Source organism: Osmerus eperlanus, chromosome 6, assembly GCF_963692335.1.
Source record: "Osmerus eperlanus chromosome 6, fOsmEpe2.1, whole genome shotgun sequence".
Classification (NCBI taxonomy): Eukaryota; Metazoa; Chordata; class Actinopteri; order Osmeriformes; family Osmeridae; genus Osmerus; species Osmerus eperlanus.
The window spans coordinates 11,979,629-12,001,390 of NC_085023.1; the positions used below are offsets into that span (position 1 = coordinate 11,979,629).

A 21,762-nucleotide genomic window follows, 5' to 3' on the forward strand; every position below is an offset into this window, starting at 1 on the left:
TCACAGAGACAGTAGGGGCTGAGAGGGAGTGAGAGGATTTGGTTGGGGGAACTGAGGAAATCCTGGCCTGATTGGTGTAGAAACACTCCAGGATGTCCCCCAGCATCACACTCTGCCTTCACTCGCCTCGAGTGTCATTGGCAAAGGATCATGGACATCCAGGAAGTGATTTAGATTATTCAGGCTCAACCGCATATCGCCGTTGGACTGAGTGAACAGAAATGATCGGGTTTTGACTGTGCCTGTGTGAGTGAGCACATAGTACATATTGCTATTTAATGCGTGAATGGGAAATAACTTTTATTGTGTTTTAAGAAGAAATGTTAAGGGCAACTACAATTTATGTCAGGTGGTGTCACTAAAATATTGGTTGGTAAACATTCAGTAAACATTGGGAAGAGTATATATTGAAGGTGGTATGATGGAAAGTGTGGAGTATTCGAGTAAAGGGTGAATGCATGGTAGAATACGATATTGTACGGAGCGGGGCAAACCTGTGGAAAGTGTGGGATAACATGAAAGTGAATGAGAGTGAAAACAAGGTATGTTTCTGAGGGTTCTTTCATTTAAAGTGGACACAAAGCCTAACTCAACAACTGATCGTTCATTATGTGCCAGTTCCATGTCTCAGTCTGGAATCTGAGAAGAAAAAGGTACTTCAAGAGTTGGCTAACAATGTAAAAGGAAAACACACTGTCCATTTAGGAACTGTATACTGATAGTATTCAGGGCTTTTTGGTTTTTATATTATTTCAAAGGGACTTCAACTCAGAGGACTACCATTTTGCCATTTTAATGAGTCCCGGCCAAAGACAAACGAAGGAACTATACCGACACATTTCTTGTATTTGTTCCTCTTTAACGTTCGGTCAATTCACTATTGGTTCCCACTGATCATTGTAGACTTACTGTGCTCAGCATGTTCTATTATAGAATTACAAGGTCTCTGAAATAGAAACCCCAACCCTATACATTTTCAACCATTACTATCTAAATGTGTGTCTGTGTCAAACATGTTCATCCTCCTATCCCCATTGAGTAACTAGCCGTGACCCATAACCTTTTTAAACTGTTGACAGATCAAGTCTACTGGCTGAAGGCTGAGGTAGTGGAATGAAATACCCAGTAAGTCCCCCCACCTGATTCCCCACAGGCAGCACCAGGTATATGACCAGGTGATTTGTTGCACAGTGGTTGCCAGGCATCCGTAGAGCAGGTCAGTCCCTCCTTAGTCACCAAGGATACAGTAGATTACATAAAGTGATGCATGCACAAATTAGTGTGCGAGTGTGTCTTGTTTTGTGTTTGTGTGTCTGTGTGCGTGCGCATGTGTGGGAGGGGTTCTTTCATGTAGAAAGTACCAGAACCAGCTGCCCCTCTTCCACTACTGCACCCACCCCCCCCTCTTAGGGTAGGAGGGACGAGCAGGTATCAGCAGGTGAGTTTGACATGGAGATCTCTGAAGAGAAAAAACAGGCTGGCCTTCTGATTGGTGCTGCTAGTCACAAGCAGAAGCACCATTTGTGGTTGAGAGAGGGGAGACAGCTGATATTCTGTTAGAAACACAATTTATAGGAGGATTAATTGTAAGGACACAACTGGGATTCAAGGGGGTGACAACGGTTCACACAAATGTATAGTTTATAGATTCATTAATGGATGGTCTATCTAAATAGAAGTACCAAATTATGACAACTGTGTTGGCATGATTTTAGTACGGACACAAAACCAAACTCGCATAGGTATGGCTAGCTAATGGACCTAAACTTAAGTTAGGATGTACTTTAAGCATGCATTTCAGTAATAACACTAATGAATCTCAACCTGTAAAAGGTCTGGTGACTTTTTGTCTCCATCACATAGACACCGAATGATACTTGATCTCATTATGACTTTTCTTGATGGTTTTTCTCAAACATTTCGTCTTTGAGGGACATTATGATAATTACAGTCAACCTTGCTACTACTGTGCATAAAACTATGTTTTGTATTCACATTTCAACAACTTTTTTTGTATTGTTTATCAAACTGTTATTGACTGTAAGAGTGACACTATGATCATCTTACTATTATCATGAACTGGTCTACTTGAGAGAGAAAAAAGTGTTATCCCACTTGATTGTATATTTATAATATATTTTACATTATTATTGTCTATACTGTTTTTATCTATTGTTGATGGAGAGCCTTCTGTAGCATTGCATATTTGGTCATTGTGTTATTTTATGTCCATGTACTTATTTTGTTTTATTTTCTAAATGCAAACTAGATGTTTATGATAGAATAGAATATTTTTATCAATTTAACCTGCCACCAATACAGATACTTCTTCAGGAAAAAGTGAAGCCATGGAGTGGTTGAAATCTTACCACTCAACCCCTAAATATTGTACATTTTACAGATCAATGCAGGTTATTTTACACCCATTCGAACCTTACTTTGATTCATGTATACATATTCTATGTACATTGACCCATAAACTCCCATTTATTAAATCAAAGGACAGGATTCTCTGGTCTCTTTGATACGTCTCTATTTTTGCTTTTATTTTGGTATCTTCATGTTTAGAGATTTTTGGGGCTTACGGTATTTAAAAATATTTTTCTAAAAATAAAAAAATTAAGAAGAAAAATAAAATTAGAACTTAAAACTAAATAACATTAAAGTTTCTCATTAATCATACTAACCACCTGGTTGTACTCTTTCAATATCTGTAGGGTCTTGATTGTACTTCTAAATGCTGAATTGTTCTCCATATAGTCCACTATGTGCCATGGATTGATTTGCCAACAAGTGTGTGTATTATTGGGTCTTCACTGTTAGTTCCCTGTCATAAAGATGAACACCTGACATGCTGTTTTTCAATTAGGCACACAATCTGTCATCTTAACCATAACCATTTCCAATAAAAATCTTTCAGCCTTCCCTAGAAGTATGGAAATTTAGCGAGATCTACTACATTTAGGCCTACAATAAAACACAGTGTGCATTATGAAAGCCCACTGTTATGATATTCAACAGAACTCCGCCTTTTTGGTAATTATACTGTCGTGTGTAGAGTCAATAAACAATAAACCATGGACACGTGTGCCCAACCACACACCTGTATTTCCACAGTTCTTATTTTTACAGAATAAATTTGGTCATTGTTTAATAGCACCATCTAGTGTTATTTCTTTCTCTCCACACATTTTTTGACGAGAGAATAATTATTTTGAGGACTTTTAAATGCTTAATGGTTATGATTTACTTCTGATCATAAGATGATCGCTATGATTCATGCTATGATGATATGTTATGATTGTATATAATTGTAACCTAAGCAAGTTTGTACAGGCATTATTTTAACCGGCTCAGAGGCAGGAGGCTGGCTCAAGAGGACCCCCAGCATGCCAGCTGAGCAGTCCCAGTGAGCAGAATTGTTGGACCACTCAACGAGTTTAGGTCATTTTTGTGCTTCTGTGAATTCAATACCTGTTAGCTAGATAGCTACTGGAATGGAGAATGACATTCTGGACTCGCTTGAAGACCTGGGGTAGGTTCAAATGGACTCTCTACATATTGTCCAAGCTAGCATGTAGCCGATAGCTAGGTGGCAGGCAGTTTATCCAACCGGTGAGCCGGTACTAGTAAATCTTAACTAATGGTTAGCTAGTTAGCCAACACGTTATCTGATGACAATAATACTTTACATCTGAATTGATTGCGTGAAGCAGTGGATGTATTCATTTGTGTTAACTAGTTTTTATCAGCTTTCCTCGTAGAAATATCGAGATCTGCAAGCATTTAAAGTAGTCTGCCACGTCATTGTTTAACTTATTAAACACAATGTGGCCAGAAGGAAGCAGTTCTCATTGAGTAGCTACACACTGGCAGTGATCAACCCTTGTGCTGCCTTCGGGTCATTGTGACCCACCGTCGTGGTGCAAAAGGTGGGTCACAATGACCCGAAGGCAGCACAAGATAAGATATTAGGCCCCACCTAATGCTCTCATTGGGTCCTACCCATATTAGGACTGGTTTCTATTTACAATAAATCTGCCCACTCCCAGTTATGTGGCATCTGCACTAATATGAAGTACTGATATGTTGAACTGAGTTGCAGCCAATTCAGACTACGACACTAGCCTGAGTCTTTAACTAGACATGCATGCAAACACACATAATACCACATAAAACTACTCTGAACATGGTCCAACCAAGGTTAACTACTCTGAACATGGTCAAGTGAAAACCCTATGTCATTTGTGATTTTGGTCAGTTACCAAGGCCCTCTGTTAGAGGATGGGGCACTAGAGGCAGCAGCAAATGTGGGAGCGGCTTCACCAGAGTTCACCAAGCTGTGTGCCTGGATTGTGTCAGAACTGAAACTCTACTGCCAACTGGAAGAGAATGTCCATGCCACCAATTGTGAGTTGCTGTCTTTCTTGTGGCGGGGGTGGCGGTAGAATGTGGTGACATTCTACCTTTTTAATTAACCAAATGGCTTGGCAACACCAACTGACCACCTGTACCCACCACAGGTCCAAGTGAGGCTGAGGGCTTTCAGCTGGAAGTGAGTGGTCTGCTGTCTGAGCTGGCCTGCCCATACTCTGTCCTCTCTTCTGGAGACGTCACGCAGCGGCTTCTCAACAAGAGAAACTGCCTACTACTCATCAGTACGTCAAGAGCATCATTAATGTCATGTGACCTGTGTTGACAGTTGAAGAAACCTTCGTATCCCCTGTTACAAGGGAAAACACATTTTAGATGATTGGGTTCAAGTCTTCCCAAAAGCTGAGACAGACTTGAATAAAAAAAATGTTTTTAAATGCATGTCTGTAACATGACATTTTATGCAGTGCCATCACATTTACAGTCCTAGTAATAATAGTGTGGTTCTCTCCATTCCTTTAAAGGTACTTTTTAGCCAACCTAGTTCTTCTTTTTACCCTTAGCCTTTCTAATCTCGGAGCTGGAGGCATCGAGGATGATCCTGGTGAACAAGCCCCAAAAGGCCGCTGAGCAGGCTGGGGGAAGTGAGGTGTTTATGGAGCTGAAGGGCATCTGTTTGGCCTTGGGAATGTCCAAGCCCCCTGTCAATATCACCATGTTCCAGTTCTTCAGCGGCATTGAGAAGAAAGTGAGTTGGTCTGTCATGTAATATATGTACACAGTAAAATATCTTATTAAGTTTCGATAAGACATGAGATACAAGATCTCCTCTCTGCATCGTCTTCAGCTGAAGGAAGCCCTGGCCAAGGTGCCACCAACTCATGTCGGACGTCCTCTCATGAAGAAAGCACTTGGACCAGTTCACTGGGTAATGCCATTTAAACAAACGTTGAGGAAGTCTATTGTTAACCATCTTGAATACATTCGTTTATCTGATAACACTACTAATTATACATGCGTTGTCTTTTTTGCAGGAAAAAATTGAGGCCATCAACCAAGCACTTGTGAATGAGTATGATGTCAGGAGAAAGATGTTGTTGAAGCGTCTTGATGTGACAGTTCAGTCCTTCGGGTGGTCTGATAAAGCCAAGGTACTTTGTTATTATTTCCAGGCACATTTTAACTACTATTTGATGCATCACCCAATTAACTAAGGGATTAGAATTGTTTAGCGTTAGCATAGCAATGTACATCTTTAGTAAGTAAATAAGACGTCCTGATGGTAATTTCCTTGTTTAAACAGACACATGCTGAAAAGCTGGCCAAAGTTTACCCGCCTCTTCGTTCGACACTGTCTGCCAAGAGCAAAGTCACTGTGGCCCACCTCTTTGCTGCACGAGAAGACCTCTCCAACATCCTGCGCACGAGCAGCGGCAGGATAAGAGAGAAAACGGCGTGCGCCATCAACAAGGTGGTGTTAAGACGTGCTTGAGCACTGCTTGGGTTATGAACCCCCTGTCACTCACCCCCGTGAGCAACTGTTGAGTTTATTAATGGATGTTGTTCACGTTTGACCCAGATTCTGATGGGGCGCGTGCCAGACAGAGGCGGGCGACCCACCGAAATTGAGGCTCCCCCTCCTGAGATGCCCACCTGGCAGAAGAGGCAGGACGGCCCCCAGGGAGGAGGACAGCAGTATGGAGGGGGTGGACGAGGGGGCGGCAGGGGGGGCTACGAACAGCATGGAGGTCGTGGAGGCCACGAGCGAGGAGGAGGAGGAGGCTATGACAGGGGTGGCAGGGGTGGAGGAGGGGGCGGCCGAGGGGGTAAGGTGCAGGGCGGCTGGTCAGATGGAGGAGGCGGAGGTTACAACCAAGGTCATTACCAGGAGGGCGGAGGTCATCAAGGTAGTAGTGGAAGAGGAAGTTACGGGGGAGCGAACTACCAGGGAGGCTTCCAGGGTCCTGGTTACTCTGGAGGAGGACACCAGGGGGGAGGAGGGGTAGGGGTGGGTGGAGGTTTCCAGCATGACAACCATTACCAAGATGGAGGTCGGCATCAGGAGAGGGGAGGTCGAGGGGGTCGTGGAGGAAGGGGCAGAGGTGGGAGAGGAGGCCAGGGGGGTGGATGGGGGGTGAGAGGTGGTCAGAATTTTAACCAAGGAGGACAATTTGAACAGTTCTTCCAACATGGTGGCCAGCAGTACAATCAGGCAGGCTTCAGCCAGGGCAGACACTACACTAGTTAAAACAAAGTGCAGGCCTTTACAGCAGAGTCCTTTCAGGTATGAAAGAGAAAATGCCTTATCTCAATGTGAATATGAAAAAAGCATGTTTTAACATCCTTTATTCCCCTGAAAATGTATGAAAGTGTAGCTGCTGCATGCATGAAAAGTCCCACAACAAGCCTTTTTCTGGATTCCATCTTGAGGTATGTTACAGAGGACTGTTCAGTGTAGTATTTTGCATAGCGGGTGTTTTTCGTTGTGTGTGCAGTGTTCCGCTATTTGCGACATGATCGCCAAGGGTTGTCTGCCGCAAATTCATTGTGGTGCCAACTTTAACTACTGCATGGGCTCTGCTGTCCTGACTTTGTTGCGACACTACTCTAGCCTTATCGCTGAGATTTGAGAGAGGAGACAGAAGGGTGTCCTAGAGGTTTTCAGTGTTTAAATACTTGTATGTCTGATAATAGGACTACATATGGGGTTCTTGCAGTCCATCCTATAGTTTTATTGAATTTGATTGATACTTGAAAAGAAACTAGCTTTATTTCTCCAGTATTTGTTTTAAACTATAGTTTACATAAGCTCAAAATAATAAGAAAAAAACTGAGCATCAGAATGTTTTTTTTTTTTTCTCTCATTGGAAGTAGTTATTACTGGTATCTACTCTCTTATTTAAAAGATGCCACCTATGCTGCTTATGGACATAATTGTGTACATATTTGGATGTGAGACAGATTGTTTGGAAGTATGAATGAGTGGAAGGTGAGCAATAAACTGTTGATTTCACGTTGCCAGTTTCATCATTTTCTGTCATTTGTTGCATATTGAACCACAGTTTTCAACATACAGGCACTACTGTCATTGCAATATATTTTGCTGAAATAGAAACTGTTTGTATTGAGTGAAAATGTTCTCAAAGAAAAAGGTTTTACATTTATTTTAAAGAAACGTGAGATGATTTTTCTCTACTCCCCCGGGCCTCTACTGGTCAAGAGACACCACAATATTTTGAGGCTGTGGTAAAACACCTCAAATATAGACATATATGTACTTACCAATATTTGGACAACTTCCTGAATCCATTTTACCCCATTTTGAAGGAGAACAAGAGTATTCTCAACTTTACCCATACATTCTTACTATGTTAACATTTTTTGTTTTGAATCACTTCTACAGTAACTTGCTGATGATTTTTTAACTGTAACCTGTGGATTTTTCTTCCATGTTAGTTTTTTTGCCATTAAAATAATAATGTAAAAAACATTCTTGTGGCTTTTTATTTTTTTAAGTAAAAAAACTACTAAGATTGGACGAACGGGTTTATATCAAGTTGCTTAGTCAGCTGAATATGCAATTGTTCATGCTGTTGAAGCCTCCAATCGGCCATGTTACTTTAATTGTGGACAGTAGGGGTGGAAGGGAGAGATTGAGGACGGTTTGAAGCTGTAGGCCTACACCTAGTCTAGTCTGTTTAGTTTTTTTAATGGAAAACCGGGTTGACAGGGAGGATTTATATCTCCTCACCTCTGGTTCATCCTCCATTGCGTTAGGAGGCGGTAATACACCAATAACGTTGCAGCCAACCTGAGTTAAACATCACAGAAGAAGAAGACTGAGCAATCAACCGGAAGTGAATCTGCTTTTTTAGTTGGCTTCACCATGCCTAGACCCAAGTCCGTCACAACAATCCACAGTGTTTACGTAGAAACTGAGAACTTGTGTCTGTTCAACAAAATGTATTAGGTGTCATGGACGTTTGAGGGCGAAGAGATGTATCGTGGTTTTCTTAATCCAGGAGAATATACCCGTGGCCCGGCTCCGTTTGTCCACCCACAACATGGACCGCCAATGATGGCGCCCCGCTATGGAGGGCCCTACGGCCCGCCACCGAATGCTCCACCACCCAGACATTTGCCCCCTGGACCATGTCGCTCCTTTTTACCTGCTGCATCAAACAACGAATACATTCATAGTAGATCCATGGGGGACCATTATATCAATGTACGTAGCCATGTCATTATTAGATAGCTAACTATAGCTAGTACTAGGTGTATTAGCTAGCAAAAGCTATGTAACGTTAGTTAAAACAATGTTAACACATTTGTTCCATGCAACAAACTACTGTTGTATCTTGCCCTTGCATTGCCGTTGTCTGCGTTTGAGTTTTTTTGCAGTTTGTGGGACTAATATTGTAATACTGGAGCATGTGCTGAATTTGTTGTTTGTCCTATTCAGACTCAACCACACTGTAGCAGTTTTTCCATTGACCGCAGCACAGTGATCACTATGGGCAATCAGCAAATCCTCCCTCCAGATACACAGCGGAACCCCAACCATTTAAAGGCCCATCAGAAAGATAAAAGGCAAGCAAGTAGAAGATAAGTGTCAAGAAGCTACTGCATAAACACTGCTTGGAAAATCATCATTCCCATCTACACACGAGGATCCCCACTTAATATCCCGATCAGAATATGCTTCACAATTAAAGGGAACAATTTTATTGACTGACAATTCTATTCTATTTGATTGGGGCAGAGGGAGGTTGGTACATTACTGTTGTAATTCAAAACATCTTCAACTTGTATTACAGCGACAAGGCAGGGGAAGACTTTCTCAGATGCCTTGAATCCAACCAACCACTCCCCGATTATCTGAAAGAGAACATTGCCTCCAGCCTGTCTGAACTGGGGATACCGTCAGGTTCAATATTAGACAGAGGATATGAGAGGCAGAGGCTCAGAAGCAAAAGCCGCAGTCGAAGCCGGGCGCGGAGCAAGAGCCGGGCGCGGAGCAAGAGCCGGGCGCGGAGCAAGAGCCGGGCACGGAGCAAGAGCCGGGCTAAAAGCCGCTGCAGAAGCAAAAGTCGAGCGAGAAGCCGGAGTAAGAGTCACGGAAAAAGCCGAGGCAGGAGCAAGAGCAGAGCCCGCAGTAAGAGCAGGACCCGGGGGAAGAGCAGGGCCCGGAGCAGACCCCGGAGCAGGAGTCACAGTCGTGGGAGGAGTCAGGGCCGGATGAGTCCCAGTCAGGGTTTCAGTGGCAGCAGTGTCAGTAGTCACACTTCGGCACTCAACACCGATCTGTTACAGGGGCTAAAACGAGTGATGAACTGTAAGGAATTGGAGGACCGCCTACCTGCCATCAAGAATGCCATCCTTACTATTCAGGTAATTTAAAAGGGTCAGGTATTTTCTTGTTTCCTGGCCTCTGTTGTCAGGGCAGCAGATGGGTCACAAGTTTCCAGATCCAGCCCATCTACAATTCATGAAGACAGTTGCTAGTGAAGTGAAGTAAGTACAGTTGTATATGGCCTGATTGTTGCTGTTTTTCTTTTCTCACAGGCAGGAAACATGGGCATGAACTCGAAGCCCAGTGGCTTCCAAGGGCAGCCTACCACAAGCCAGGACCAGTCCATACCATCAGTGAATGACAGTATGCTCCTCCCGCATGAGCGAGTGGGAAACGACTTTTCCTGGCTCCAGGGTACCAGAGAGGAAGAAACTAAAAAAGAGGTGGATGTCGAGGATGAGGAGTCGTTTCTTTATGGGAACGGAAATGACAGTCAGAGGCAACCATCCTCCTCACTTCAGTTCGCAGAGCAGTCCCAGCCCATGGCACCGTCCACTACCTATCAAGGCCACGTAGAGACTTCACATGCAGGTCAACCCTACTCCCTAAACCAGCCTCTCTTCAGAAACCTTGGAGAGCTCCTTGGGGACCTTAAGCCACGCGGTCAAGGGACCGCTTCCACGCCCACAGTGAAGACTGAGCACACAGGTCAGCAGCCCAACTCCTCCCTCCTCCCAGATGTGCAAGAGGTCGAGAAGATAAAGAACATGATGAAGCACATTGGTCTGAACCTGGGGACGTCGGACATCAGTAAGATCATGTCCAAGCTGCAGGAGCAGAATGAAGCGAAACTGCCATCGCCGCCGCTGCCCATAGAAGCAGGAAAGCAGGAGGTCAAAATTACTATTCCTGCATTTGGGAATCCAGATGTACAACAAGCACTGGTGTCTTTGCAGTCTCTCATCAAAGGTAAGATGTCATGTTAACTCTTTATGCAAGTCTGTGAACTGAACAGTAGTTGTTGCTTGGGAGTCTGGTGGATTCATCCAGTCTAGCATTTCAAGTTCTTTCTTACTTTCTCGCTGTTAAGCAACCAAGGAGAAGCGGGCAAAATGTGATCAGCATTCTCAAAGGTCCACGGACAGGAAGCAGGTACGTTTTCATTTGTAGTTTTCTAATCATTTATATTACCCAGACAACTTTAGAGGGTTCAGGTTGATGTCTTTGCTTAGTCAGTTTTGTGGGTTATACATTTAGTTTTTAGTTTTTTTTATGTGCTTTCATGGATTCCTACCCATAGGATGACGATGAGGGTAAAATGAGAACGAGAGAAGCCCTGAGGACCAGAAAAGAAGCCCTGGTGAAGGAACTGGAAGGGTTGCTGAAGGATGATGGTACAGCAGTTGTTTCTACCTTTCGTTGTCTATGTTCTTATTATTATATGTATTACATTAATTCATTAGTAAACACTCGTCCAAGCAACGAACAACAACAATATTTTGTTAGTATAGCAGATAAACAAGGACTAGAAATGCACAGTTCAGTTCTATGCAAGATGTATGTTTCTGCTTCCTCTGGTCAGAAACCTCCTCACGCACACAACTGCCTCCATCAATGTCTGCTAGGGGGCTAACTCCTTAATGCTTCAATGCTAATGCCTGGAATGGCGGCTCTTGTGCTGGTTCTATGTGTTTTGCAGGCTCAGAGTTTTTAATCCCAGTGATAGGGTTCTACTGCCAGAAGTGTGAGGAGTTCATAGGAGACTTGAACACTGCAGAGGCCCACGCAGCCAACCACCGTCGCAAGAACTACAGTGCGGTAAGAAGTGGCAGTTTCTGTATTTCTTTCTTCCTTCCTTCCCCAACCCACCCAATGTTTTAGTAAACAAATACATAAAGGACATTTTTATTTCTTGCACTGTACGTAACCTGGTTCACCAGTCAGTATGAACCCTGGGTTCCATTCCAGTGCTACAGTAAGAACCAGGGAAAGGCAGGGAAGTGGCACGTTTTGTGCCTTTGTCCTTGTTCGTTCTTTGGGAACATTGTCTCTGATTTTCATGTTATATTCCCTCAAATATACAGACAACTCCGGAAGCTCTTTTTAAAGTGATCAGTGTTCAGGAACAACATTTGTATAACCTTTTTTTCTTTCTACCAGGGATGCCAATAATTCCGAAGTTAACTGTATAATGAATGTATCAGTATTCCTCAATTGAATTCATTTGTATTCTTCTCTCTCATCAATTGCAAACATCAGAGAATACTGCTTTAAAAATAAAATAAAAAAGCTTAGTTTATCCATTGCCAAGTTCCTACCTACTTAATACATATGATTTCAAATATATAATTAGATTGTAGCAATGTGTACCAATTGTTCCTGTTTTTCATTTCTCCTTATTGTCTTCATCAGAAACATGCAGACAGAGAGGACACAGAACCCCACCACCATCAAAGCAAACACTCCCATCTGCAAGAGAGGAGAGACCAGAGGGAACACAGGGATCAGAGAGATCACAGACATCTGGACCTCAAGCGCAAACTGGAGGATGACTCCAGGGGCCACAAGAGCGACCGTGAGAAGGTCTACGTGAAGGAGGAGAAACCTGCACCCCCCAGGTTGTCGATGACAACGGTAAGAGCGCACACTCCTCCGGGCTTGCTGAAGAGCAGAGGGAGGGATGATGAGGCCAAAATGGACAAAGGCTCTGCTTTTTTTTCACCTGCTAGCGGAAAACATGGCACAGTCAAGGAGGAGGAGGAGGACAGGAGGGGGAAACTCTCCAAGCAAGATGGCGATAAAAAAGACAGTGATACTAACAGCTGCAGCAGTAGTGAAAGTGACAGAGGCAAGTCCCCCAAAGAACAAAAGAAGAAGAAAGAGAAGAAGAAGAAGAAAGAGAAGAAGAAGAAGAAGAAGGAGAAAAAGAAGAAGAAAGAGAAGGAGGACAAATCCTAGTTACTCTACTGCCTACAGCTGTTGGTCTCTCTGTATTGGGCCTCTAGTCCAATGTTTTGCTCTGTTGCTGGGTTTTTTTCATGGACTATTGAGATTTCAAAAAATACATCCATAAACATACAGTTTTCTCTTCCTGTTGTTTATGTTGACAGAAATTATACTGTGGTGTTGTCACCCAAATGTTCATTCAAATCTGTTTATCAATGTGAGTTGTCAATGTGAGATCATGTCTCACCCAAGGTTCCTGACAAACATCTTCTCCCTCTTATTGAACAACCCTCACCTTTTGGGCCATTATGTTTAATGTTAATGGTGTTTACAATTGTTTTTGGTTTAGTGCTGCAAATAAGTTTTTTTGCAATAAAAGTATTCAACGCAAAGCTGTTCATGCTTAATACATTAAGGGATGATGGTAGCCACTGTACATTACTGTCATTTAGTACTGTACTCCCATCAGTAGGTGGCAGTAATGCGTGTTTTGTGGAACAATTACCCAGTGAAGAAGCGGTTTCACGTGGAGCAGGTCGCATCTGTTAGCCACAGTAGCTAAGTGACCAATACTTATGTGGAAAGACGATTACAGGTAAGCGAAGTCATTATAAACACAGTATGTGGAATCATTAGCGCAACGCCAATTCAGTTGTCTTAAAAGTTAGCTTAGTAGGACTCTTGCATGCTAGTTAGCATTGCAATATTGTTCTCAGTCGGTACTGTGTTTGACAGAAGTAGACTACGCGTCGGATCGTTCACGAACTACTTTATTTGAAATAGGTGACGATTATTGGAAGCATGAAGAATAGAGCTGGTGGCGGTGTGGACAATCGACTCAAGCAGAGAGTTGAACAGGTTTGAAGGAACTCAGCTGGCAGATTTTATAGTTAGAAAGGGTGCAATGTTGAAAATGTTCGTTTGCTCGTTCGTTTCCTTTACAGTACCTGAGTACTCAGGACGGCGAGTATGTAGACATCACGAAAGTGGCGCTTGAACTGCAAAGACTTTACAGGTGAGTTGGGTACAGTTTCCTGTCACTTACCCCTAGCCCTTTTACCGGGGATTTGCACTCCTTTTACAGTTGTATTCTTCTCAGAATGGACTATGGCCGGCGGAACAAAATTGCATTCAGGATCCAAGTGGAAAAAGGTGAGTGCATTACTACAGCCACCGTTATCTCCTAGTCAAGTTTTGTTTCTGTCCACTGAATTCAGCATGTTCCTTCCAGTCCATGCAGTTATATGTAATGAGTCTGGACTGACCGATCTGGAGAACAAGCACTTGGCTAAGAGAGCCCGACACAGCCGAAAAGATGCTGGGTAATAAACACACTATGTTTTTGTTTTGTATTTCAAACAATACAGAATGGTTTAGTAGTATTGTGTTCTGTTTGTTTTTTACAGGGATGGCAGCAGTGTCTCTGATGACACCTCTGACAGTGACGAGGATATTCCTGAAAACCTGGTGCTTAATTCACTTAATATTAGTTAGACGTACTGTATTTTAGGTGACGTATTGATCCATCCTAATATTACGTTTGTTTTGGAATCCCCCATGCCGGATGTTTCCTCTTCCTCAGCCCACGAACCAGATGAACAATTCCCTCATGTCCCTCTATCGGAAGGGGATTCCCGAGAACGCATCATCTCCGCGGGGTGAATCGTCTGCAGCAGACAGCCCTGCGGCTACCCCCCGGGCCACACCCCACAATGCTGGTACCCTGGTGTCTGCAGGTGGTTGGTTTATAGACAAGGGGCATGGGCCAGAGCGAGACAACATCCTGATTGACCTGTGTGAGGAGGAGGGGGAGGGACTAACAGGTGCTGCTGGACATGTAAGTCATTGTTGGGGTGATACTTTTGTATGTGTTGCAAGATGCATTGGGTTAATTTGCTGACGTTTTACAAGGTATTATAGGTGGCGACTGATTGGAAATGCTTTAGATATGTGCTAGAGAAACACTTTGCAGTACTGTTTGCTATTGATTGGTCAACGGTACGGTCAATGTATCTCACAGCAGAAAGATACCGATGTGTCGATGTTGGAACCTGAGAAGACTCCAAAAAAAAAAGGACTTACAAAGTCCAGACGGCGGAAAGCGGCGGAATCCAAAGGAAAGGATGGCGATATCGAAGCCAGTATAATGAGCAAGAAAGGTAGTCCTTGACCACAAAAAGACTAACCCTGACCTCATCCACAACAGAAACAGAAGACCCACCACATCAGAAGTTAGTGCCAGTATTGTCAATGTAGCTTTTGTCTTGTGTCTCCAGCCAAGACGAAAGGCCCTGAACTGCAAGCCTCAACAGTAACGTTTGAAGACGTCGGAGGGAATGACGCAACCTTGACGGTGAATAACGAGCAGATCTTGCTCCAACTGTTCTGGATTGACCAATGTCTATATTCCCGTTCAACCCCCAACCACATGGCACGACACACAGGTTCAAGCCAACTCTCAACATGCGCGGTAGCCAATCCAGCAGCGTCTAATGTGGTTCCCCGGTGTGTGTTGAACACTGCAGGAGGTGTGTAAGCTGCTCATCCACATGAGGCACCCGGAGGTGTACCAGAAGCTCGGTGTGGTCCCTCCACGGGGCTTCCTCCTCCACGGACCCCCCGGCTGTGGCAAGACTCTACTGGCCCAGGCTGTGGCTGGGGTGAGTGGGCCATGTCGTCCCTTCGGTGTGTTTTCAACATGATGTGATCAGAAAATTGATCTGAGGTGACTGCATTATGCCACTTACAGACCACGCCATGAAAATAATCTGTTACCGTCAGTTTTTCCAAGTCTTGCCGGAGCCATGCCACGGCCAAGCAATATTAATGGTCCGACTGCTAGTGAGCATAATAAGAATACTTTTGGGTATTCTTATGTCTGATAATTGATACTGTGTAATCTCTGATGGTACACAACAGTCGACAACTTTGTTTGCATTGTTGACAAGCTTATTTAACAGTTAAGAATAAACACTGTTGGCAAAAAACATTAGCTAAATATTAAGCACTGTGTAAACTACATCAATAGTGAACAACCTATTTTAGCTGTCTTTATTTTACTGTGGCAAAAAGTTATTGTGGATGCCTTTTCACTGTTTGATTACTGTTGTCAGTTGTTATTTTGTTTATCGTATTAGTTTTGTTTGATTGTTTTTGGCCACTAGGGGCACACCTCATTTAAGCAGTATATTATGATGGTAATTAGGGTAAGGGCATGCAGCTGGCTTGGAGGAGATGCTTGTTTTTTACGTTTGACCAGAGCAAGAAAAAACAGAGTACTTAGTCACACAAATTTTAAGTATGTTTTTGTTTGTCGTATCAATGGATTGAATCTACCAAAAATGCTGAATCTGTTTGGTATCAACAACACAAACAAACATGAGTAACAACAAACAGTTTGTTACCCAGGGAGAGGGGTGACTGGTACCCGTCTTCCACCTCACGCGTCATCGAGATTGAACCCGTAACCTAGAGTGAGAAGCACAGGTGTTTACATGTGAACACCTTAGCCCACACGAAGCTGAAACCTTCATTGAAGCAATGGAGTTGTCAGTAACTCACAGCAGTGCCCTTCTTTGTTCTACCAGGAGATGGACTTGCCCATGCTGAAGGTGTCTGCTCCAGAACTGGTGTCAGGAGTCTCCGGGGAGTCTGAGCAGAAACTCAGGGAACTGTTTGAGCAGGCTGTGGTAAGCCCCACCTCAATCTCTCAGCATCCTGTAGTAGAAATGTTTTCCTTTTGTACATTAACACCCAAACAAAGTAAAACATTGTAAATGTGCTTGAATAAGTTGGAGTCCATTTGCAAGTCAAAACAGTTCATATTGTCAAACAGACTGCAGTCCTGTTGGATTGTCATGTTAGATTAGACCTAACCGGTCCTGTACCATTACCCCATCCCTGCAGACCAACTCCCCATGCATCATGTTCATTGATGAGATTGATGCCATCACCCCCAAGAGAGAGGTGGCCTCTAAGGACATGGAGAGGAGGATAGTCGCCCAATTACTCACCTGCATGGATGGTAAGAGGTATATTAATTGCTGCACGGCCACAGTTGGCTGTGGATCAATTATTAATTAAATTTAAGTTTATTCTTTCAAGCCAGAAAAAATTACCTTTTACTCTCTGTAGTTTCCATTTCTATGGTACTTAACTTGTCTGTTTCCCTGCAGACCTGAACGCTCTGGCCGTCACTACCCAGGTGTTGGTCATCGGCGCCACCAACAGGCCAGACTCCCTGGACCCTGCGCTACGGAGGGCCGGACGCTTCGACCGGGAGATCTGCCTCGGCATACCTGATGAAGAAGCTCGTCTGAGGTGGGTCCCGTAGCTCCACAGTCCAAATGGCTAATGAGGCCCTGCTGTTGTCAGTAGGGGGACCACATTATTAGAGGGTTTGGGGGTTAGTCACACATGGGCGTTACACTGCGTACGTTTCACCTCATATTAAGATGTAAAAACTGCTCTATTATTTGAACTTGTGTTGCTTGTGTCTGCTCTGTCTTCAGGATTTTAAAAACACTGTGCCGGAAACTGAAACTTCCTGAAGACTTTGGCTTTCGACAGCTGGCGAGGCTCACCCCGGGGTACGTGGGCGCCGACCTCATGGCGCTGTGTCGCGAGGCTGCCATGAGCGCAGTCAACAGAGTCCTCCTTGAGACGCAACAGCAGACACAGAGCCCGGGGCTTGTGTCCATGGAGGAGGAGGAGGCTGGAGGGCCCCAGGGGGAACAGACTCCAGCTCCAGGTCTCCAGGAGGCTGCCACGGATATGGAAGAGAGCTGCACATCACTGACCATTCCAGACGTCCTTTCCCCAGCAGACGCCTCGCTGGCTAAAGAGGAACCTGCAGAGGTGAGGGGAAGAAGCTTCAGCTGTTTCCATTGCCAAGCAGCCCAGGTGTTGTTACAGGGAGAAGTGTTGTCAATCAGCTTATATTATGTGTTTTTTTTTTTTTTCCTTGTATATCTCATATATTTAACACAAATGTTTCTCTATTTGTATCTTACACAAATTGCATTATTCATATTTCCGAGTCACTATTTCAAACAGTTCATAGAATGCTTCCTTCACCAGCAGGGGGAGCTGTCTCGCCTGCTGTCTCTCCTGAAGAGCAGCGAGTCCCTCTCGGAAGAGCAGCTCGCCGGCCTCTGCATCCTCATGTCCGACTTCGAGTCGTCCTTGGCCAGCGTGCAGCCGTCCGCCAAGCGCGAGGGCTTCGCCACTGTGCCCGACGTCACGTGGGCGGACGTGGGCGCCCTGCAGGACATCAGGGAAGAGCTGACCATGGCCATCCTGGTAAGCCCTCCCCACCCCCGGGGGAAGATCATGTTGAGTTGACAGAGGAAGCAGGACTTGGACAGGTTAGGTTCGTTTGTTTTGAACTCTCCTGAGGATATCCTGTCAATGTCTTTTTGATAATGGAAGCCAGTCAGCAACAACTGTGCCGTGGTTCTTTCCTAAATTTTTATAGGTCTCAAGGAAGGGGTTGATTTAATTGATTACGATGATTTCTGGTGGAAACCATGAGTCTTACCAACTGGCATGATAGAATCTTATCTTTCTGGTTCATGCTAGGTTCATGCCGTCTTCTCACGTTCAATAGACTGAGTGCTGAGTCAGTATTGATGTATACAGAGCAATTCATGTAAATGCGTTCGGCTAGCCTTCAACAGGTTCAGGTTCGGTATCGGTCAAGATAGTGTGAATTAGTTTGACTTCAGTATGAATGGTGGTATTGTGCAGTATTGATGAATAGTGTGTGTGTGTCCTCAGGCTCCAGTGCGGTCACCGGAGCAGTTCAAGGCCCTGGGTCTCAGCGCCCCTGCAGGGGTGTTGCTGGCTGGTCCACCAGGATGTGGCAAGACTCTGCTGGCAAAGGTACAACTCTCCTCCATTCCTATTTCAATTGTCAGTATTTCTTCACCACTGCAAAATGCTATTTCTTTAAATAAAAGTATTTAAAGTTAGGACTTGACACTGGCTATCTGCATACCTCTAAAGTTTTAGTACGTTTAAAGTTCTTTTTTTTTTTTTTATTGTGTTTTGTATTTCACATGTTGTTTTGACTCCTCACAGGCAGTGGCCAATGAGTCAGGACTAAACTTTATCTCAGTCAAGGGGCCTGAGTTGCTCAACATGGTGAGTCACCTAGCAGTCTGTCTCAGACTGTCTGTCTCAGACTTAACGTTTCAGATAATCCCATAAGCCTGTAATGCTTATTTCTACATTATTTAATGTCTCAGCTTGTTGCTTATGGCACTTGGGAAACTTTGACAGACCACAGGTATAACTAAGCCTGCTTTCTTGTCGATTAACTCAAATGTGTCACCTGAAGCTCACCAGTGTCTCTTCCAGGTTATTGAATGTAATTTACTAGTAAAGTTACCCATAAGGTAACTGGTTTGTCTATGCGGAAGCTCTAACTGAATTAAGACATCACATTACATTGACATGCAAATTGGGCTCTTTTCAGAAATGGTTGTCTAATAATTGCAGGAACAATTTGTTTTTCTTTCTTTCAGCATTGTAGTTTCCCACCCACATATTAACATTGACATGGTTTGAACCTATGCCCCCTCCCCCCCTCCCCACCAGTATGTTGGAGAGAGCGAGAGGGCCGTGCGACAGGTATTCCAGCGAGGACAAAACTCCGCCCCTTGCGTCATCTTTTTCGATGAGATCGACGCTCTGTGCCCGCGCCGCTCCGGCCACGAGGTGAGCGAGGAGGCCGTTTCTTCCTCTGTCGTTTTGGGCCGTTAACAAGGTAGCAGCTGGTGACGGTCCCTGGGCTGCCGGCTTCCAGCACACAGGAAACAACTTGTTTGCATTAATAAAGTCATGGTGATGTTAATATAATGGTCCATGTGTGTCCCCAGTCTGGTGCCAGTGTGCGTGTTGTCAACCAGCTGCTGACAGAGATGGATGGTCTAGAAACGAGGCGACAGGTTTTCATCATGGCTGCTACCAACAGGCCAGGTAGGCAAGATAATGGGTCACACCTATATATATCCACATCATGCACATAGTAATATTATTAACTCATTTGACGTCTGTACTCTTAAATACCTTACTGCCTATTAACATACTCTCTTACATTTGACCCGTAACATTTTTTCCACTGAGCTAGTCAGTAGTTCTAGCTCGAATTAAGTCTTTGTAAATAAGTAACCATGGTTGAGTCTTTCTGCAGACATCATTGACCCGGCTGTCCTGAGACCGGGCCGCCTGGACAAGACCTTGTACGTGGGCCTGCCCCCTCCAGCTGACCGCTACGCAATCCTGCTCACCATCACCAAGGTAACGGCACCACACAAACACCACTGATCCCATCAATTGCTGTTATTAAAATAAGTGATGCGGTTTGAGCAAAATAGAGATGGTGGTATTGTATTGTAGGAAAGGGTCGTCAGTTAATGACTATTCATAACAATGCAATGTGTGTCTGTGGTAGGGGGGCACCAGGCCCCATCTGGAGCAGAACCTGAGCCTGGAGGAGATTGCCCACGACGAGCGCTGTGACTGTTTCACGTGAGGGCCTTTCATTAAATTTACATTACATTTAGTCATTTAGCAGACGCTCTTATCCAGAGCGACTTACAGTAAGTACAGGGACATTCCCCCCGAAGCAAGTAGGGTGAAGTGCCTTGCCCAAGGACACAATGTCAATTGACACGGCAGGGAATCGAACTCGCAACCTTCAGATTACTAGCCCGACTCCCTCCCCGCTCAGCCATCTGACTCCCTACTCCCTTCATACTGTATTGAAGTACCATTTTCTTTTTTGGACTGTGTTACTTGAGTTGAGTATATCTCAAACGGATGTTTCCAATATAATGACTGTTTGTATTGTTCTCTGTAGGGGGGCAGACCTGTCAGCTTTAGTTAGAGAAGCATCTGTCAACGCCCTGAGAGCCCATCTACTGACCCACCCCTCTCCTGCCTTTTCAGGTAGAAATGTGTGTGTATAACAAAAATATAGTTATAAAACACTGTTTGAATGGCCCATGTCAAATAGTGGTCTTAAAGAGGCATGTTAGATCTTCTAGACGGCGCAAGTCGGGAGAAAAAGTTTTTCTTTATCAGTGTTTTTTGTTTGAATGGCTTGATGTTTTTTCAAACTTTCCTTGTAAGTCAATAGCAGGACTGTTTTCCATTATAGACCATGATGAAGTCACCAGTCCATTTCCCTGATGCATATGGTATGTTTTTATACGTGGGCTTTTTGTGCTCAGGTCACACGTTCTCAAAAGGCTCAGTAGCGGACATCAGGGTCACCAAGGAGAACTTTGAGGATGCCTTCAAAAAAGTGCGTCCGTCGGTTTCTAAAAAAGTAAGTAAACATTTTCTAAACCCCTGCAAGGTTTTATGACGTTAGGCTGTTCAGAAAACGGTTAGACGTGTAGGTCAAACGTTCTTTTCAAGGATTCATGTAATAGGATCCCTCTGTACTAAATATATACCCTGAGGTGTTGTCAATGTTACATGCAAAGGATGCATGTAAAACCGAACAAATACACTGAACACAAAGATAGTTCCACAGCATGGCCCATGTATTGAGGTCTAGTTCGATGGGTGTGGTCAAGGTTTTACGTGGAGCTAAAGATCTACATTCCAGCTCAAGTTTCAGATGAACACCGTTTATTAACCTGTCGGTTATGTTTTAGCTGTTTCAACCCCAGGTCTTTATTAAGTTAGTCCTTAATATGTTAGTCCCATCAAACATGTCCCCTACCCAATGTTTTTTTGTCAAAAATTTTATGATCTGACTTTTTTTTTTTTACTAGTCTGACCTGTCCTGATTGAGTATCAGGAAAGCGGATGGCTGGGACTCCCCCCACACAGTGTATCCTGCAGGTTTCACTGCAGGATACACTGGAGGATAACATCTTCTCTTCCCAACAGGACCAGCGTATGTATGAGCTGCTGCGGGAGTCTCTGACGCGATAGTGGCAGAGATGTGAGGACGGGACCTAGGAGCACTGTGATGATCGGTCATGTCTGTCATGTTTTTACATTTTCACTTTTTGTTCTTTTTTTTTATAGGTCTAATCACACTTGATATAAATGTTTATTCTGTTTAACGAATGCAGAAGTAAATCTTAGGAATGCCGTTGTTTCCGTTTGTTTATTATGTAATACTGGAT

The 21,762-nt window shown here is 44.1% G+C and overlaps 3 protein-coding genes and 1 non-coding gene across 6 annotated transcripts; all 4 read left to right on the plus strand.

Moving 5' to 3' along the window:
* The first annotated feature begins 3,349 nt into the window (after positions 1-3,349).
* On the plus strand, positions 3,350-7,387 carry fam98a (family with sequence similarity 98 member A). The gene is made up of 8 exons (XM_062463533.1): positions 3,350-3,535; positions 4,262-4,410; positions 4,524-4,658; positions 4,938-5,122; positions 5,222-5,302; positions 5,409-5,525; positions 5,678-5,845; positions 5,954-7,387. Exons 1-8 carry the CDS (start codon positions 3,498-3,500, stop codon positions 6,620-6,622), a joined length of 1,542 nt encoding a protein of 513 aa, XP_062319517.1. The 5' UTR covers positions 3,350-3,497; the 3' UTR covers positions 6,623-7,387.
* Positions 7,388-8,203: 816 nt separating this feature from the next.
* si:ch211-195b21.5 (uncharacterized) lies at positions 8,204-12,999 on the plus strand. Of its 2 annotated transcripts, XM_062463528.1 has the most exons (9): positions 8,204-8,602; positions 8,837-8,964; positions 9,192-9,765; positions 9,940-10,636; positions 10,758-10,819; positions 10,968-11,061; positions 11,367-11,485; positions 12,080-12,301; positions 12,397-12,612. In XM_062463528.1, exons 1-9 carry the CDS (start codon positions 8,372-8,374, stop codon positions 12,466-12,468), a joined length of 2,199 nt encoding a protein of 732 aa, XP_062319512.1. In that variant the 5' UTR covers positions 8,204-8,371; the 3' UTR covers positions 12,469-12,612. The 2 variants fall into 2 exon arrangements, with proteins under 2 accessions (XP_062319512.1, XP_062319511.1); XM_062463527.1 differs by having other exon boundaries at positions 8,205-8,602; positions 12,080-12,999.
* Positions 11,580-11,714, plus strand: LOC134022931 (small nucleolar RNA SNORA54). The gene has a single exon (XR_009930717.1). It is a non-coding gene; the product is annotated as a small nucleolar RNA SNORA54 (small nucleolar RNA).
* An 82-nt stretch (positions 13,000-13,081) lies between the features above and the next one.
* Positions 13,082-21,728, plus strand: nvl (nuclear VCP like). 2 transcript variants are annotated; one of them, XM_062463523.1, is made up of 24 exons: positions 13,082-13,208; positions 13,397-13,471; positions 13,558-13,628; positions 13,713-13,765; positions 13,845-13,935; positions 14,020-14,080; positions 14,196-14,450; positions 14,634-14,772; positions 14,890-14,966; positions 15,139-15,273; positions 16,201-16,302; positions 16,520-16,637; positions 16,789-16,933; positions 17,125-17,470; positions 17,693-17,914; positions 18,392-18,496; positions 18,695-18,757; positions 19,214-19,333; positions 19,495-19,594; positions 19,809-19,915; positions 20,070-20,146; positions 20,478-20,566; positions 20,851-20,948; positions 21,521-21,728. In XM_062463523.1, the coding sequence occupies exons 2-24, from the start codon at positions 13,415-13,417 to the stop codon at positions 21,563-21,565; spliced, it is 2,676 nt and encodes an 891-aa protein (XP_062319507.1). In that variant the 5' UTR covers positions 13,082-13,208; positions 13,397-13,414; the 3' UTR covers positions 21,566-21,728. The 2 variants fall into 2 exon arrangements, with proteins under 2 accessions (XP_062319507.1, XP_062319508.1); XM_062463524.1 differs by having other exon boundaries at positions 17,696-17,914.
* Positions 21,729-21,762: the final 34 nt, after the last annotated feature.

Coding starts and splice junctions, on each gene's coding strand:
- fam98a (XM_062463533.1), top strand. CDS start 3,498: ATGGAGAATGACATTCTGGACTCGCTTGAAGACCTGGG. Junction 4,659..4,937: donor AAACTGCCTACTACTCATCA/GTACGTCAAGAG, acceptor TTTTACCCTTAG/CCTTTCTAATCTCGGAGCTG. Junction 5,123..5,221: donor TCAGCGGCATTGAGAAGAAA/GTGAGTTGGTCT, acceptor CATCGTCTTCAG/CTGAAGGAAGCCCTGGCCAA.
- si:ch211-195b21.5 (XM_062463527.1), top strand. CDS start 8,372: ATGTATCGTGGTTTTCTTAATCCAGGAGAATATACCCGTGGCCCGGCT. Junction 8,603..8,836: donor TGGGGGACCATTATATCAAT/GTACGTAGCCAT, acceptor TGTCCTATTCAG/ACTCAACCACACTGTAGCAG. Junction 11,062..11,366: donor AGGGTTGCTGAAGGATGATG/GTACAGCAGTTG, acceptor TGTGTTTTGCAG/GCTCAGAGTTTTTAATCCCA.
- nvl (XM_062463523.1), top strand. CDS start 13,415: ATGAAGAATAGAGCTGGTGGCGGTGTGGACAATCGACTCAAGCAGAGA. Junction 14,967..15,138: donor GGAATGACGCAACCTTGACG/GTGAATAACGAG, acceptor TGAACACTGCAG/GAGGTGTGTAAGCTGCTCAT. Junction 19,595..19,808: donor GGCTGCTACCAACAGGCCAG/GTAGGCAAGATA, acceptor GTCTTTCTGCAG/ACATCATTGACCCGGCTGTC.